Source organism: Neophocaena asiaeorientalis, unplaced genomic scaffold (assembly GCF_003031525.2).
Source record: "Neophocaena asiaeorientalis asiaeorientalis breed wild unplaced genomic scaffold, Neophocaena_asiaeorientalis_V1.1 scaffold18, whole genome shotgun sequence".
In the NCBI taxonomy this organism is placed as follows: domain Eukaryota; kingdom Metazoa; phylum Chordata; class Mammalia; order Artiodactyla; family Phocoenidae; genus Neophocaena; species Neophocaena asiaeorientalis.
In genome coordinates this window covers 885,909-903,724 of record NW_020172444.1, presented here as the reverse complement: position 1 = coordinate 903,724, position 17,816 = coordinate 885,909, and the positions used below count along the sequence as shown (strand labels likewise).

The following is a 17,816-nucleotide window of genomic DNA, read 5'->3' as shown; positions in this document are numbered from 1 at the left end:
TTTAGGGGGGGGGGGGGGGTGGGAGCATGGAGAGATTAATTTTAGAAAGTACAAAATATTTAGAATTTAATGAAAGCATTATATACCACCATCTGCGAGATATATGTAAAGCAGTATTTAGAGAGAAATTTATATTTTTATATGTATTGATTATAATTATGAAAGATGGGAAATAAATGAGCTAAAACATCCAACTTAATTTTGTAAAAGAACACCAAATAATTCTAAGAAAGAAGAAAAGAAATTCTAAGAAAGAAGAAAATACGAAATAAAATATAAAGAATATAAATGATCAACAAAAGCAAAAGCTGGCTTTTTGAAAAAGACTAATTAAACAGACAAATGTCTAACTAAATTCCATTTAGAATTTAGAAAAATGGTATACATAAAATTAGTAATTTAAAAAAAAATCGTAAGAGAACATTATGAACAAATTATGCAAAATGAGCTAAAAAATAGAAAGCCAAATAAATCAATAAAAATTAAAACCAGGCTAGGTGGTTTTACAGATAAGGTTTATCAAACCATCACAGAATCCTTGCCTTATCCAAGCTACTTCAAAAAATAGAAAAACACTATTAAAAACTTGATATTGACAAGGAAATCAACAGAACTTCATGTCACCTATTCTAAAAGTTAAACATCTCAGCTCTCAAAAAGATTCTTAATACTTTACTCTACTGGCTGAACAACACTATAGCTCCCTTATAGATCATAAATGCTTTACTGGACAACTATAGTAACCTCTTTCAAAGGTATGCTATCAAATCTCCCTCTCCAAGAGCCATTTTGAATTTGCTAACTTAAGACTACAAGGTCCACCTCCCTTTCCCTGCTGAGCCTCACAGGGTTTCATCAAGACCCCTTCTCTTTGCTGACTTCACAAGGCAAATTTTAGAGAGGATGGTGGGGGGTCTTCTGGCTGACTCAGGCCCTTGCTCTGAGAGTCACCCCCTAAAGCACTTAAAAAGAAGTGTAAATTCTTTTTACTAACCTTCCCTGCTAGTCACTGAACACACAAGTCATTTACTCATTCTCTAATATACCTATTGTACTAATCAAAATTTCTTTACAATTAAGTCCTTTTAGTCTTTTCATAACCACAATTCACTACAGTTTAGTTTCTTATACCCTCTATTAAACAATTTACTGAAAGTTGTCATGGCACTGATTCATTTATCCCTTGACCCACCCTCCTTTACAGTTAAAAATGTAAGTGCTCTTGCTCTAATACTTCTTCAAATTCAGCCATAAATTGTTTCTATGTGATTTTTTTTTCTTTCTCTACTCTACTCCCTATGCCCACCTCATATGTGATAGCAACTGCCTTCAAAGGCAGTGGATTGAGATTCTGCAGGTCTCCCATCTACATAGCGGGTGGGGGTGAAGTTGTCCTACTGGAAAAGCACTCAACAAGCAGCAGTCCACACCAGGAGGATTATCCTTTTTGTATGTCCTCCTATCCTCTAATCACAATTTTTTGGCCTCAAAATTTTTGCAATGAAATCCTTTTTTTGGAAGTATGACTTCCTTCTAAGGAGTTTCAATTCCGGATTCATTTATCAAACCCACAATGGTAGTGATACTGCACTATGACAGTTATATAGGAAGATGGAAAAATTTCACACGGGACTGGTAGGGACATGATGCCTAGGGGAATCAGATGAAACGGGGGAAAGAGCACTTTAGTGAAGAACCTGGTGACAGCAGAGGGAGAGATGAGATAGTTTAAAGGGTCACTTTAAGGCAGAGGTAGGATTCTTTTGAGAGGAGCATTAATAATTTGCCCCTGAAGTAACAATCTCCTGAGTCAAAACTGAGCTCTCTCTGGAGCAGCAGCAGCAAAGTAAGCAAAGAGTAAAGAGGCAAGAATAAAGGAGTGATTTACCTCTGACCTTACAACCCCACTTTGACACAAAAACCTATTCATGGAGCTGCAGGAAGACAAAAAAGTGTCAAAAAGAAGCTGAGGAACAATGTGCAAGAGCCACTAAGAGAGAAAGCAATTAGAATTCTTAGGATTAATGGGCTGGAGGACAACATAGAGTATCAAGAGCCTCACTACATACAAAATTATCAGTATTACTAGAAAAACCCACTGAGATCATTCTACAACTATGACAGGGATTTCCCCTGCCCCTGCTTTAACTAAACCAAAAGGGTCTCTAGTGAGTTTTAACGCAATCAGTTGCAATCAAGAACATAATATTATTTTCCAAAGAGAGCAGTAGAACAAACAGTTACTTTATTTATGTAGATTGTCATCCAAGAGCAGCGGAAGCATTTCATGATCTCCACGTAATGTGGATTTAATGATATCTTCAGAAATACTCGTGAATCCACAAAGAGAAATTAAATTTGAAAATAAGGCGAAATAAAAATGGAAATATATCTACCCTTTAATTCATTTATTTAAAACTGGGGCAACAGCCATCCTTGCCCCTTCCCTTTCCTTCGCTTTCTATAGCCAGTCAGTAAGCCCAGTTGGTTGTTCTCTTTATAAACTGGCATCTGCCCCTTCTTTTTCCAGTCTAGTTATCGCCTGCCTGGACTGTTACCACAGCTGTCTCCTAACTGGTTTCCCTGTCCCCAGTTCCCTCTCTATTCTGTCTCACACACTGTCACCAGATAAATCTTCCTAAAAAACTTCTTTCTTCATGAAATTACCCCACTGAAATCTCTGGCTTCCTACTGCCAACAGGATAGTCTCAACTAGTCAGTCAGATAATCAGAACACGCTGCCATTTGACCCCAAGTGACCTTTCCAACCTCATCTCCCACTACAGATCTCACTGGTCTCGAGCTGGACTATTTTACTTCCTATATCCTAAAGTGTGGCGTTCATGCCCGCCACTCTGCATTTGGTCACACGGATTCAGAACGCTAGGTACACAAATTAATGACCATTTATTTCCAAATCCTGAAAGGCTTCCCTGTCTCCCCTCTACCAATTCTTCAAATTTTAGCTTGAATCCAACATTCTCTCAGAAGCATTTCTGAACCAGCATCACACACCTTCTCTCCTCTGAGATCCTCACAGGACTACATGAGTGGCAGAGAATATAACTGTTCTACAAATATCACCTACCATTATTATAGCCCTCTTTGTACTTCTCACATGAGATTTACCACATACTACTTATATTATTAATCAATTTTTAAAATAATATGGCATAATATTTTATTTTTTAAACCCACACTCCCTGAAAACATTGGTTCATACTTATATGTCTCAATAATGTCCAGTACACAGCAAGCAATCATTAAGAATCTATCAGTTGAGCTGACTGACTAAAGGCATGCTTGCTTTTACCATGCAATGAAATTTAGGATACAAAACTTCAGTATCAAATAAAGAGGTCAAAAAATATTTCTTAAAAAAAAAAATATATGTTTACATACTAAATGTTTTCAAGAAATAAACTACACCTGGAATGCAAATGGCGATATTAAGTCATTCTAACTCAAAGATATGGGTAGGCAAGGGGAAAAAGACAAAGAGTAAGGCACAATGTTTCAGTGTTCAGTTGAAGGAAATCTCATTCATTTATTTTGGAAGCAAAGTTCTTCATCTTTTTCTGATGCACTTACTTTTGTTTTAATCGGATATAAGAAGTTGATAAATTGTTCCAAGCTTCAGCATTCTGAAATGATAGACAACAGTTATAGACTATTCTCATTTAGGTATAATTGCTGCAACCAAAAATATAACATTTTCCTAGCTCAAGATGTACTCTTTACAATGTTAATTTTCAATAAGGTATGTTTAAAAATGTATAGGAAAATTAAATAAATTAAACTTAACACTTATAATTTAGAACAAAAATAGTCAACAAGGGCTTACCTGGTAGCACAGTGCTTAGGAATCTGCCTACCAATGCAGGGCACATGGGTTCAAGCCCTGGTCTGGAAAGATCCCACATGCTGCAGAGCAACTAAGCCCATATGCCACAAACTGAGCTTGTGCTCTAGAGCCCGCGAGCCACAACTACTGAGCCCACATTCCACAGCTACTGAAGCCCAAGCGTCTAGAGCCCGTGCTCCGCAATAAGAGAAGCCACCACAATGAGAAGTGTGTGCACCGCAATGAAGAGTAGCCCCCGCTCGCCACAATTAGAGAAAGCCCACGTGCAGCAACGAAGACCCAACGCAGTCATAAATAAATAAATAAATAATTTTTTAAGTCAACAAAATGATATAACTATTATAGCACTAATTTGGAAGTTTGCTAAGATTTTATTTCCAAATTTATATTTACAAAATAGTTGGACAATTTATAACATAATTTACACAATATATATATTAACTACAAATCTAAAGTAATGCAAAATATTGTTTTTCCTATCATAAAAGGCTTTGCTACTTTACCATCATCCTTGATCAGATGGAAGAGTAAAGGAGTATGTGTTCTCCAGTGTTAAGCCTAAGTATTTCATCAATCAAACATGTTTCTCTACCTATTCCTCTATGCAATGACAAAAATAAATTAAAGCCTCTAGATAAATGTTGATTCTAACAAGAATGATATAAATTATGCTCGTTCCTCTTTGTTCCACATTTTATAAAACATATAGTATATAGTTCTCAAGTTCCATACCTATGATATAAAAATTAATTGGCAATGGACCTCTCCTTACAGACAGAGCACTGTTAGTACCAGACTAGCCTTATCACCATAAAAAGTTACAAACCGGACGAAATTTAGGAAACAACTGTTTTTGAGAAGTTGGACAAAGGGTTACATAGGACTATGATCCCTGAGAGAAGGACAGTTGAGTTGTCTCAACAATCAACCTACACTTCTATCTAAAGGCACTTTGAGGGCTGCAGCACGGAAAGGTAGAAACCAAACAAAGCACAGCAAGTCTTACTAAGAGCGGGAAAAGAGTTCAGAGTTCAGGGCTGAAAACGCGGCTGAATTTGCAAGACAAAATAACACGGAAGAGAGATCTGTGCAGACAATAAGCTCCAGAAATCTCAATAAGCATCTCCTTGAGTCCTTGGCTGAATACTAAGCTATACGTGTGCAGGGCAAAACTTCTTAAGGCCAGGCAGGGAACAACTACCAGACAGCTGTGAGCTGAATGGAGATTCTAGAGGTCACACAGCTCTGGGAGTTATTCAAGTTCCAACCAACCAGAGAGGAGAATTCTTACTGATCACCTGTGGGATTAAGTTCAGCCCCCAAACGGTTATACCTCAAAAGAAGGTTGACAGCAACTCTGGAATACGGACAACTCCAGACCCACCTTAAGCTTAAAATCAAGCTGATTCACAGGTAAATTAACCAAATGCCAAAATAAAACTCTACCTTCCTCAAGGGGAAGACAACAAAACCCAGAAACTCAACAACATAGCATCCACAAGTGTAGGATATAATTTTTAAAAACTGGTAGACAGGCAAACAAGCAGGAAAATTCATCCATAACCAAATAAAAAATCAGTAAATAGAAACAGACACAGAAATTAAAGAGATGTTGGAATAAGCATACAAAAATTTCAAAGCAGTTGTTATAAATATAAAAAAAAGATTTGAAGAGAACACGATAAGGTAACAACTGGGAAATCTCAGTAGAAACATGAAAACTATAGAAGAACCAAATAAAAATTCTTGAACTAAAAAAAAAAAAAATACATCGTCTGAAATGATGTTTAGTTTTTATTTTAATTGAGATGTAACTGATATATAGCATTGTATTACTTTTAGGTGTACTACATAATGATTTGATATATGTGTATATATCAGTGGGATATATTGATTACCACAATAAGTTTAGTGAATATCCACCACCACACATAGTGTAACAAGTTTAATGAATATGTTTAACAGCAGATTTGACATAAACATAAGAGCTAAACCAATAAAACTCTTAGAAGAAAAGATAAGGTAATCTTCATGATCTTAGATTTGGCAACAGATTCTTAAATATGACACCAAAAGCACAAGCAACAACAGAAGAAACAGACAGGCTGGACCTCATCAAAATTAAAAACTTTTGTACCTCAAAAGACACTATCAAGAAAGTGAAAAACAACTTGCAGAATAGGAGAAAATATTTGCAAATCATATATCTGATGTCGGATTTGTATCTAGGATATATAAAGAATTCTTACAACTCAACAGTAAAAAGACCAATAACCCAAATAGGTAAAGGATATCAATAAACATTTCTCCAAAGATGATACACAAATGGCCAAAAAGCACATAAAAAGATGCTCAACATCATCAGCCATCAAGGAAATGCAAATTGAAACCACAACAAGATACCACCTACTAGGATGACTATAACCAAAAAGACAGACAATAACCAAAGACAAGTGCTGCCAAAGATGTTGAGAAATTAGAGCCCTCACACGTTGCCGGTGGGAATGTAAAACGGTGCTTTAGAAAACAGTCTGGCAGTTGCTCAAATTTTTGAATAGAGAATGGATGAATTGTGAAAACATTAATCTAAGTGAAGAAAGGCAGTCAAAAAGACCACGCATTGTATGATTCCACTGATATGAAATATTCCGAACAGACAAATCTACAGAGATAGAATGTCCATTAGTGGCTGCCTAGGGGTGGGGATGGGGGGTAGACGTGGAAGGTGTTTGGGAGAAATGAGGAGTGACTGCTAACAGGTACAAGGGATTTCTTTTTATGGTAATAAAAATGTTCTAAAATTGACTGTGGGGATGGTTGCACAATTCTGAATATAATTTAAAAAATCATTATATTGTAAACTTTAAATGGATGAACTAGATGGCATGCGAATTATTTACCATCTCAGTAAAGCTGTTAAATATTTATAGACTAAAAGAACTTTCTAATAGTGCAATTAACATAGGCAGCACATGCTGGTGAGCGACAAAATATATGACACTTTGCTGTATACTCAGCAAAGTATATTTTTAACTAAAAAACTGTTTTATCAAAACTATTTTCTAAACAAAACAATGAATAACTTAGCTATTACGAGAAGAGACTTATTTCTAGATTTATAACTCATATAACTTAGGGTGTGACCTTCTGCCAAAGGGATACCTTCCTCCAACACAAAAGGAATTGGTGTTCTTCTTTTTTTTTTGACATAAAATAATACAAAGTTTGAATCTTTTTGCCGCCTTCTCTCTCTCTCACTCTCTTTTTTTTACTGTCATAAGAACACTTAACGTGAGATCACCCTTTTTAAAAATTTTAGGTGTACTCATCTTGCATAACTGAAACTACAGACCCCTAGGAATTGCTGTTCTGAACTACAGTACAATTCAAATAGCTTAAAGAGTACCAAAGAGCTGTAATAAGGAAAGAAGACCAAACAAACTTACGTCGGGTTCTAGAGTCACACAGCGCTGAAATGCCCTTGCTGAACCTCCATAGTCTTCCAAGGCCAGATAGGCACAGCCCAGAGAAAACCACACCCCGAGCTGCAAAGACCAAAAGACAAAGTCATTCAAACACATAGACATTTATAGAATTAATCTGAAAATCATTTAAGATACTATCAACAAACACACTACACTACTATAAAGAATGCAGAGCTATAATTTGGCTTACATTTTATATTAGTTTAAATGTACGAAACTTAGCAATGGAGATGGCACTTTTCCATATAATTTTCAAAGCTAATACAACACTGAAAGCATGTGCAATATCACTGCACGTCTTTTACCAAGAAAGACCATTCTTTGTGTTAACCAACTCCACGAAAGCAATGGAGAGCTGTGTTGACAAGCCCTGATGTTATAACTGTGGGATTAATCTAACATTTTTACTGAGCATCTATGTAACTGTGTAAAAAGTATACAGAGCATCAGCAGGTTCACAACTGATGAATGTATTACAAACTGGAGAGGAAACATTTTTGCTTCCATCTTCAAGTTAGACCACAAGTACTTCTGCAGTTTAACCAAGAGCCAAATTGCCCTAGCATGTATCTGTTTAGGCATGCCCAAAATAATTTAGAAAAAGCAGGCTGAGAATCTGGATTACCAAAGAGTCATTCAAAGAGGAAAGCCTGACTTAAGTCAGTATGATTTGTAAACTTAGAGATGTAGAAAACAGGTAAATTAGGAAGTAGCTATTGAAATCACAAAAGAATTCTTTACATCACAGGGTTTCCTTAAAATTCAATAGCCTCTGTCAAAAGGAAGATAAGACTGATAAAAATTCAATGAAATTAGTCAGAAATGCAGCTACTACAACTTTGCTTTCCTTTTAGATATAGTTAGTAAGGCCAGCAGCAGAATGCAGCTTACTTTCTTACTTTCTTTGACTTCCAGTACAAAGGCAGTAAGCCAGCAGACAGACTTGGTTGAACACTTTAGGGTGGGAAAGGAAATGAGGTGCTCTGTTATCTGTCCATAGCCTTCCACAGAGGCGAGTAGGAAGCTGTCCCTACATCCCTCCTCCCGCTGCCATTCCTACAAAACTTGTTCCATATGGCTAGTTGAGGCCTGAAATTTCTTTAAGCAGATATAGATTTTTAGCGGATAATTAGAGATAAGGCTTAGAAAGCAAACATCCTTGGGCAATTTAACACTTTGCCTTGAATTCACAAGAGGCTATAAATAACTGCTACAAGGAGCCTTTAAGAGAAGAGATTTTTTTAGAGGTATAGGTAATGGCTAGAAACGGGGTGGCTGTGTGTTTGGGGGGGTGGGGGGGATGCAGAGGTACTAGGTGGAAATAAAGTTAGAAGTTCACTTTTCTCAATCAAGGGACTCTAGCAACTTAAAAATTAGCTCATTACACTTTGCTTTTGTCTGGTTATTTACAGGATTAACTGCAAAGAGTTCCATACTCACTAAACGTGACTCATTTTGGGAGGGTCTGATGCTAACGTATAAAACAACATATAAAACAAGCTCTCTTACTTTTAACCTAGTTGAAAGTTTCAAAATCTGTGTATTATATTTCATCATTTATAAGGTGCACTTTTTTTTTTCCATTTAACATCTCTGCAATAGATGCATCTTAATAACCCATAGCTGATCAGTTTTACTGGCAGCATTCAATTTTCTATACAAGGTGGCACTTACATGTGCCTCTTACAATTGACAGCATCTTATACCCCAATAAATCATGGCAGCAAGTTTACGTGGAATGAGGTATACCTCATTCTGGGACTAAATCAAGAAAAATGAGAATTGCCCTCAAAGTTCTCAAAATGCATGTGCCCTGCTTGCTTCCTGCATCAGCAAAGGACAAACTCCCCACAAAACTATGTCACATGTGTTATAAAAAACATCAAGTGTAAATTTAAGAACTTTATTTTTCAATCCACCTGAAAAAACAAAGGTTACAAACATCTGAAATTAGCAATTATCTCACAGCTCTAACACAAGCTGGTGATGAGATTACTGTTGATCTTTAGGTTTTTAAAGCAAGTCAATATTTTGTAACCAATGTCCTAAAACCAAAATAAATTTGATAAAAACCAGGCAGATGACAATTTAATATATAGTATTATGATTCTCTTTTCGCTCTTGGTAATTTGTGTAATTGCTTTTTAATTTGCATCTGAAAGAAAATTCTAGAATCATTAACTGCTAGTATGTTTTCATCTACTGATAACATATAATTATGATGGGAGATGACTTCTGTACACATCCTATTCTTTGAAATCATGAAATGGCTTTAAAAAAAAAAACAACTCTAGGATCTTCTAACTGCTCTGGCTGACCCACTAAACCATCAAAACTGCATTCATACCCTGCATCTCAATTGAGGTCTTCGGAATTTGGCAGACTAAGGAGAATATTCAGTGCCTCTTACTCTTTTCATTTTAAACTATTACTTAATCTATATAATCCTCACTGGCATCTTGATTTAGGATGGTCATGCTCTGAAGAACAGAACATCATAAAAGAAAAAAAATCAAAAGAAGCTTCAAAAAAAAAAGAAAACTCACATGATTCCCCAAATTAAAGTTGTATATGGAGTACCAAAGGTCTCTATCTTCTAGTCCAATGCTATCAGATAGAAATATAATGCTAGCCTCATTACATTTGCTAGTAGCTATTTTAAAAAGTAAAAAGAAATGGGTGAAATAAATGTTAATAACATGTTTTATTTAACTCTACATATCCAAAATAGTATCATTTCAACATGTTATCAATATACAAAATGATCGAGATATTTTATGTTCATTTTTTTTCGTATGACACCTTTGAAACCTGATGTGTGTCCTACACTTACAGCATCTCAATTTGGACCAGCCACACTTCAAGTGCTCAACCGCCACGTGTGGCTAGTGGCTACCGTACTGGGCGGCACACTTCTACACTATTTCTCCAATACACTGAGACAGACCCTGGCATACCTGCATCCCTCCCTTTTTTCTCCATTGAAAAGACTAGCTCCTCTGGCTGACACCCTCCCTTAGGCTCCAACTCTTCATATACTATAGTCACTGCTGTCCTCTCCATACAACAGCAGCCAGAATAATTAGCACTTAATGAGCACCTACAATGTTTGCCAAGCACTGATACTGCGAGCTTTCCACACATTAACCTCACCTATTCCTCACAACAGCCTTGTGAGGCAGTAAATATCACCCTCATTGAAGAGTTGACCATGGACCAGAGGCAGTCAGCAAAAGAGGAGATTCGAGGCCCAGTCAGTGTGACTCCAGAGCCCACATCATCTCCATGTGACCATGCTGCCACCCGCTACACCGTCTGCCCCACACACAGCCATGATTTACGGCAGTGCCATCCTTGTCACCAGTAGAGAGGGCGGGGTGTTGGGGGGAAGGAAAGAGTCCAATTAACATGTGCTGGGGAAACCCAGGAGACCAATTTTTTAAGAACCAGGGCATCATCTAATTCCCCCCTCCAAAAGCTCTCTGGATTAGGCAAGTGGACAAAGATGAAGCAGAAGAATCGATGGCTGTTTGGTTGGAGGAAAGAGCTGAAAGGCAAATCTCTTACCAAGGGACTGGGCAAGGATGGAGAAAGATAATCATCTGACAGAGAAGCTCTGGTGGAGATTTCTGTGGAGCTTATTTCCAAGGCAAATTGTGAAGGCAGGCAATCTGTAGGCAGGGCAGTGATCTTTAGAAGCTGACATGCTAGCTTTTTCCTCTGAGGGAGCCAGTACAGAAACACAAAAGCAGACCAACTATTTATCTTTAATATGATGATATATGCACTTGAAGAATGGTTTTAAATTATTTTAAAGATAATTATCAAAAAGCAGGAATGGTTGAAAACATAATCTCTTTGAATTTCCCTCAAAAGCCCCCTACAGAAACAGTGCAATAGAGGGAAAGATAAATGACTGGGATTCAAGAGGTTCTAAGGTACTGTATGACCTTGGCCATGTCACTTAACCTCTGAGTCTTAGTTCCCCAGTTGTTAAATAGGGGGGTGGGGGGGGTGGATTAAGCAAAAATTCCAAGGCTCCTTCAGACCTCAGATTCTGAAAACCTGGAGGTGACAGGGTTCAAAGGTACATTAGTGCCATCTAGTGGCAGAACAAGTACACTGATGATGCAAATAGAATACTTAGAATCAGCAGGGTTGACAAACTAGGAGGAAATCAGTTCAATTACAGGCTTAGAAATCAATGAAAAGAGGCAGTGAGGAAAATGAGGCCTAGAAAAGAAATGATTTGCCTAAAGCCACACAATGGTTTCTGGTGTGCAATACATGTGATGAAGAGAGTAACTGCAATACTTACTAAACCTTAATAATTAAAATAGAAATTGAACACTAAGTACCACTGGACAGTGGGCACGGATTACTTTTAAAAGTTAATTTTTACAAGGGCATTTAAAGCACATCTGCAATAGGTGTCATTTACTTATGTATTACAATTTTCTTTCTTAAATTATGAGCCTACTATTCAAATTTCCTTCCTCCTCAAGGCTTCTGCAGAATGAATGAATAATCAGTAGCTTCACTTTTTTTTTTTTTTTTACTAATTTTCCTTACAGGATTGACTGAATTTTTCTGATGTCCCATATAATAAAGTGTAACACATTATAATTGAATCCTGAAGCCAAGCTACATTCTCCATTCTCTCCTTTCTATACCCCTGACTCATTCCCATGACCCCAAATGCAGATAAGTTGTTGAATGCGGCTTCATTAAACAGGAAATGACCCAAGCCAAATCCAAGAGAGCTATCAATGCTGTCTGGTAATATCTTTTCCTAAAATGATGCTTGCTGCTCATAGTTTTTAAAAATGTGCACCACCAACTCTTTCGTAACCAAATTTCTCATTTACTATTAAATACTATGTTCTCCTCCCTAAGGAAACACAAGTCTTAACCTGCCAGCTTCTCCCTCTCTCTCAAAAGTTTCCTCTATGTCAGTGTCTTCTTTTAAACTACAAGAGCAACTGAATTTTATACACACTTTTTCTCTTTTACTAGAAAGGGTATTGTTTAGTGTCCTCCTCTTATTCCTGTCCTAGACTTGGTTACCACTGGTTCTTCTATTTGCCTACTCTTTCCAGAGAATTCACATGTGAGGTAACATGGGTGTTTACACATCATCTGCATGAAACTCTCCTGTTAGATATACCTTCCTATCTTTAGGCTACAGATAATGGGGTAACAATGATTTTCTACCACACTGCAATGGGCAGGACAGAAAACTCCACGACAACTGAGAACTTACTATGGGCCAGGAAATATGCTAGATACTTTATACATATTGGCTCTAATTTTCCCAACAGCAAATTGAGATAGGGATTATATCTCCACTTTACAAATGAGGAAACTGAAGCTCAGAAAGATGAAGTGATTTACCTTGGGATTACTAGGATTCAGAGTCAGGTCTATGGCCGCAGAGCTCTGCCCTCCCCTCTACCCTTTAGTCCCAGCTACAGCCCAGATGTTATCACAGTGCTCGTATTTCTTGGCAGTTATGCAAGTTAGACCTTAAGAGTTTCATTTTTTATTGCTTACCAATATGAGAAAGGAAGAACAAAAGAGAAGGAATCTCTTTTTTCTCTACATATTATTCGCATATGGTTATTCTCTTCTCCACTGGAATGTAAGCTCCAATCTCCTCGAACCTCCCCACCACAGTAACACAAGCGCACAATAGAAACTCTAACTCCATTTCAAATAAAAACATTTCTTCTTTCAAAAACTGAAATGAAAGAGAAAAAGTTGACCCCTACAAATCAAAGAAGAACAAAAGTTCTCAGGTTAATTAACAATTCTATCAGAGTACTACATCGTGGAAGTCTAGTCTTACAAATAGCACGGGCAGGGAAAGGTTGCCTTGATTCCTCTAAAACTCCCTGGTCTCGCAGAGAGTCACCTGCTGTCATGTGCTGGACTGTACCATTACATCAAAGTTACAACTTCACTTTGCTCCTGACAAAAGCCCCAGTGGTTATGTATTAAAGAAAAACATTCAAACCCGACAGTCTTGTATTCAAGGCTTTCCATAACGTCTAACTTGACCTCAGCCAAATCTGCCATTCCTTCCTAAATAAGACAACATCCTCTAGAGGCAAAACAATGAACAGGTTAAGAGTAAGTGCTCTGAAATCAGAAAGCTCCACCCCGATCCCAGCGCCACGCCTCATAAGCTGTGGGATCTCGTGTAAATTAATTAACCCTCTATTTCCTCACCTGTGAAATGAGGGGAATAACAGTAAGTACCTTGGGGATTGGGCTGAGGATTAAACTGTATGCAAAATGCTTAGAATAGTACCTGGCACCTAGTAAATACTCAACGTTGGCTGCTAGAATTATTATTACAACTGAATTTAAGAATAAATAGTCAGGGCTTCCCTGGTGGCGCAGTGGTTGGGAGTCCGCCTGCCGATGCAGGGGACACGGGTTCGTGCCCCGGTTCGGGAAGATCCCACATGCCGCGGAGCGGCTGGGCCCGTGAGCCATGGCTGCTGAGCCTGCGAGTCCGGAGCCTGTGCTCTGCAACGGAAGAGGCCACAACAGTGAGAGACCCACGTACCGCAGAAAAAAAAAAAAAAAAAGAATAAATAGTCAAAACCTACAGCTACCAAGAAACCTTTGCTTGCTACATGCTTGAATTTTGCATCTGCTAGTCTCCTTTCCCAAAACTATTTTCCTAATTTTTGCCTCCTATCTAAATCCCAACCACTCCTCTTAGTTCATGACATCTGCATCAGGCCTTATCTCCTTCTCATCAAGCCATCACTAGGCACCCAAAGCATGGCGTCTATTTACTCTACCCCTTGGTCACAGGAAAAGTTACTTCTGCCTCTTCTCTCTATTTAGCCCATATAAACCACAGGAGAGCAAGAGGCCACATCTCAACACAATTCTTTCGTAACCCCTCCCCCAATACCTCACAGTGATTTTATAAAGAGTTCATTTACACTTATATTCTAGCTTACACTATAGAAGATGCTTAATAAACAGAAACTGCTATTATAATATTAATGCTCTCATCTTCTTTCCTGTTTCGTTGGAAACATTTTTCTGTTTTCAGAGTTAATGCCTTCGTCTCTTCTCATTTCACTCTTTCCTAGAATGACATTCCCTAGGTTAGCAACCCATCTCTCTCTATAACATTCAATCTCTCCTTCACTCACTGGATTCAACCACATAAAGGTCTCCAGTATCTTGAACAGTGTTACTTGACTCTTCTGCCCCTTGGTACAACACTCTACATTTTGACTCTCATTTCCTTGACATGCTCCTAAAAAGAACAGTCTATGGATGTTATGTCCATTTCCTCAGCGGCCACACACTCTTTTGCCTCCTGAAGCTGGTTTTGAAGGTCATTAGTGAGCTCCAAATCCAATAAACTCTTCTTAGCTCTCTTTAGACTTTATCACTACACGTGACATTTCTTACTGATACTTGTTCTTCCTTTAGTTTCCATGACTCCCTTCTTTGGGGTCCTTCTATCCCTCTGACCAAGACTCTGGTATATTTTGTTTGAATCATATTTCACTGGTGCTACTTCTTCTACCTTCCTCCAACCCCTGGAGATGCCCGAAGTTCAAGATTTTGCCTCGTGTTCTCTTCCAACACAGTTCTCTGTCAAGAGTTCATTCACTTGCATGGATTCACCTTACTTCCACAGAAAAGTCCCAATCTGCAAGCTCAGTTCTTGGCCTCACTCCTAGGCTTCAGGCTTGGACTGACTTTCAGTGGACTGTGAGCCCTCTCTACTTCGACACGGCAACATCTCTTCATATTCAACACTCAAAACACATCATCTTCCCCTACTAAAGATACTTTCCCTTCCTCCTGAATTCTCTGTATCTATCAATAGGGACATTTCCTTTTTAACCAAACAATTGAGAAAACTGGCATGTTCTCAGATCCCGAACTCTCCCTCAATGCTGCCAATCCAGTGAATAAGGCCCAGAAAATTTTCCTTTATAATGAGCTTCAACCTGTTCTATCTTTCCATCCTCACTGCTAAAGCCACTGATCACTCATCCATGACATTCATCCCTTATTTAAACTTCCTAGAATATCACTTTTGTCATATCACTCTTTTATTCAAAACCACAACAGACTTCCATATCTGTAGGGTTACTAATCCTGAAGAAAGGCACTTAAGGCCATTCACAAACTAGTTCTGTCCATATCATTTCCCAGTGGAAACTCTCTGCTCTCTGCTGATAGGCTGACACAGCCCAGTTCATTACCACATCCATGTCTGGTTCACAGCAGGATCTTGATAATGCTTAGTGAGGCAACCACATAATGTACTGTTCAAACTGCAACATTTTTAAAAATGAAACAAGGCATTAAAAAACCATTAAAATTATAGGACCTTAAAAAGATCTTATTTATTGACCAACAAACTACTGATTGTCAAATTGGTTTTACTACTAATATAACAGGGGACCTAAAGACGGTTCTATTCGAAAACCATTTTCAAAAGTAAAATTATTTATTGAATAAAATATATTAAAAATTTGTAAATTGATTATCTGAAATTTAAAAATAACAAAAGGAACATTAAGCAAGCTATATATTTGTGACATCTGCATATTTCTCTAATATATTACAGAATTAAAATCAATTTTTCTTAGCAGATATTCATATCCTCTAATCAGTTCCTTAGTCATATCTAATTCTAATACCATGTCATTGATATTTTCTGATAATTTTTTCAGTATCTTAGTACTTTTAATTTTTTCATAAAAGTGCCTACTGTCTACTTCAAAGTTGTTCTTTATTGTTAATTGTCAAATTTATTGTTAATACATTTAAAATTGTTAAAACTTTTGATTGACTCTTTGTACGTCATAATAATTTTATCTGAGAAAATATTCTTTCTAAATGTATTGAGGAAAAATTAAAAATAGAACCACCATATGATCCAGCAATCTCACTGCTGAGTATATAGCTGAAGGAAATGAAATCACTCCTCGAAGAGATATCTGCACCCTCATGTTCACTGTAGCGTTATTCACAATAGCTGAGACATGTAAAAAACTGTCTGTCAATAGATGAATGTATAAAGAAACTGTGTGTGTGCACACGCAGGGTGAAATATTATTCAGCCATGAAAAAGAAGGAAAGCTTGCCTTTGGCAACAACATGGATGAACTTTGAGGGCATTTTGCTAAGTGAAATAAGTTAGACAGAGAAAGACAAATACCATATGCTCTCACGTGTATGTGGAATCTAAAAAAGCCAAACTCATAGAAATAGAAGAATGGTTGTTACCAGGAGTTGGGGGTGGGGGAAAGTGGGAAGATGTTGGTCAAAGCATACAAACTTCCAGTTATAAGATAAATAAGTTCTGGGGATCTAACATACAGCATGGTGACTATAGTTAACAATACTGTATTATATACTTGAAAATTGCTAGAAGAGTAGATCTTAAATATTATCATCACACACACACAAAGGTGACAGAGGTGAGGTGACAGAGGTGTTAACTAATGCTCCTGTGGTAATCATTTCACAATATATACATGTATCAAATGTTATCACGTTGTATACCTTACACAATATGTCAATTATACAATATGTCGATTATATCTCAATAAAGCCGGGAAAAAATTTTTTTAATGTACTGAGATAACTAGGAAGCTCAGAGCAACCACTGCTAAACAAAGGATATTCTGAATTCTAGTTTTGTTAATACTGAAGCTTATAAATATTTTTCTTTGGTCCTATCTTTTGGCCTCCATTTAGAGTACCTTTCTTCAACAAATATTTTTAACAGGACAATATTCATCAAATAATTCATCAAATTTATGATTCTTTGTAGGTTTCATCAAACTTACAAATTTATAAATTATAGGCTTTCTCAATTACATTCTATTCTAGAATAGAATATAAATTTATTCAGTTAAAATCAAAAGCGTTGGCAAATTATTATTGATATCTTAAGAACAATGGTACTTGGTTATTTTTTTAAGTCCTTATGTTTTTAGAGATACATACTAAAACATTTAAAAATGAAATGATATATTGGGTTTGTTTCAAAATAATATGGGATGGAGTGGGGAAATATAGATGAAACAGGCCCAGTCATGAGTTAGTAACTGTTGAAGCTGGTTCATAGGCACATGGGAGGGGACTCTTTATTCTGGTCTCTGCTAGTATATATTTTGTATAATTGAAAGGTTCATAACAAAAGGTTACAAAGAAAAGATTCCTCCTAGGTAGATGTTACAGACTGAACTGTATCCCTCTCAAAATTCATATGTTGGGGATTCCCTGGTGGCGCAGTGGTTGAGAGTCCGCCTGCCAATGCGGGGGGCACGGGTTCATGCCCCAGTCCGGGAGGATCCCACATGTTGCGGAGCAGCTGGGACCGTGAGCCATGGACGCTGAGCCTGCGCGTCCGGAGCCTGTGCTCCGCAACGGGAGAGGCCACAACAGTGAGAGGCCCACGAACTGCA

At 37.5% G+C, this 17,816-nt stretch overlaps 1 protein-coding gene across 2 annotated transcripts in view; it reads right to left on the bottom strand.

The window, feature by feature from the left end:
* TTC27 (tetratricopeptide repeat domain 27) overlaps positions 1-17,816 on the bottom strand; it is a 180,497-nt gene that overhangs the window by 27,827 nt on the left and 134,854 nt on the right. For both annotated transcript variants that reach the window (XM_024732349.1, XM_024732340.1), the window contains exons 14-15: positions 7,312-7,410; positions 3,592-3,644 (exon numbers count right to left, since the gene is read on the bottom strand). In XM_024732349.1, the coding sequence (XP_024588117.1) occupies positions 3,592-3,644; positions 7,312-7,410 (152 nt within the window). The remainder of the gene's footprint in view (positions 1-3,591; positions 3,645-7,311; positions 7,411-17,816) is intronic.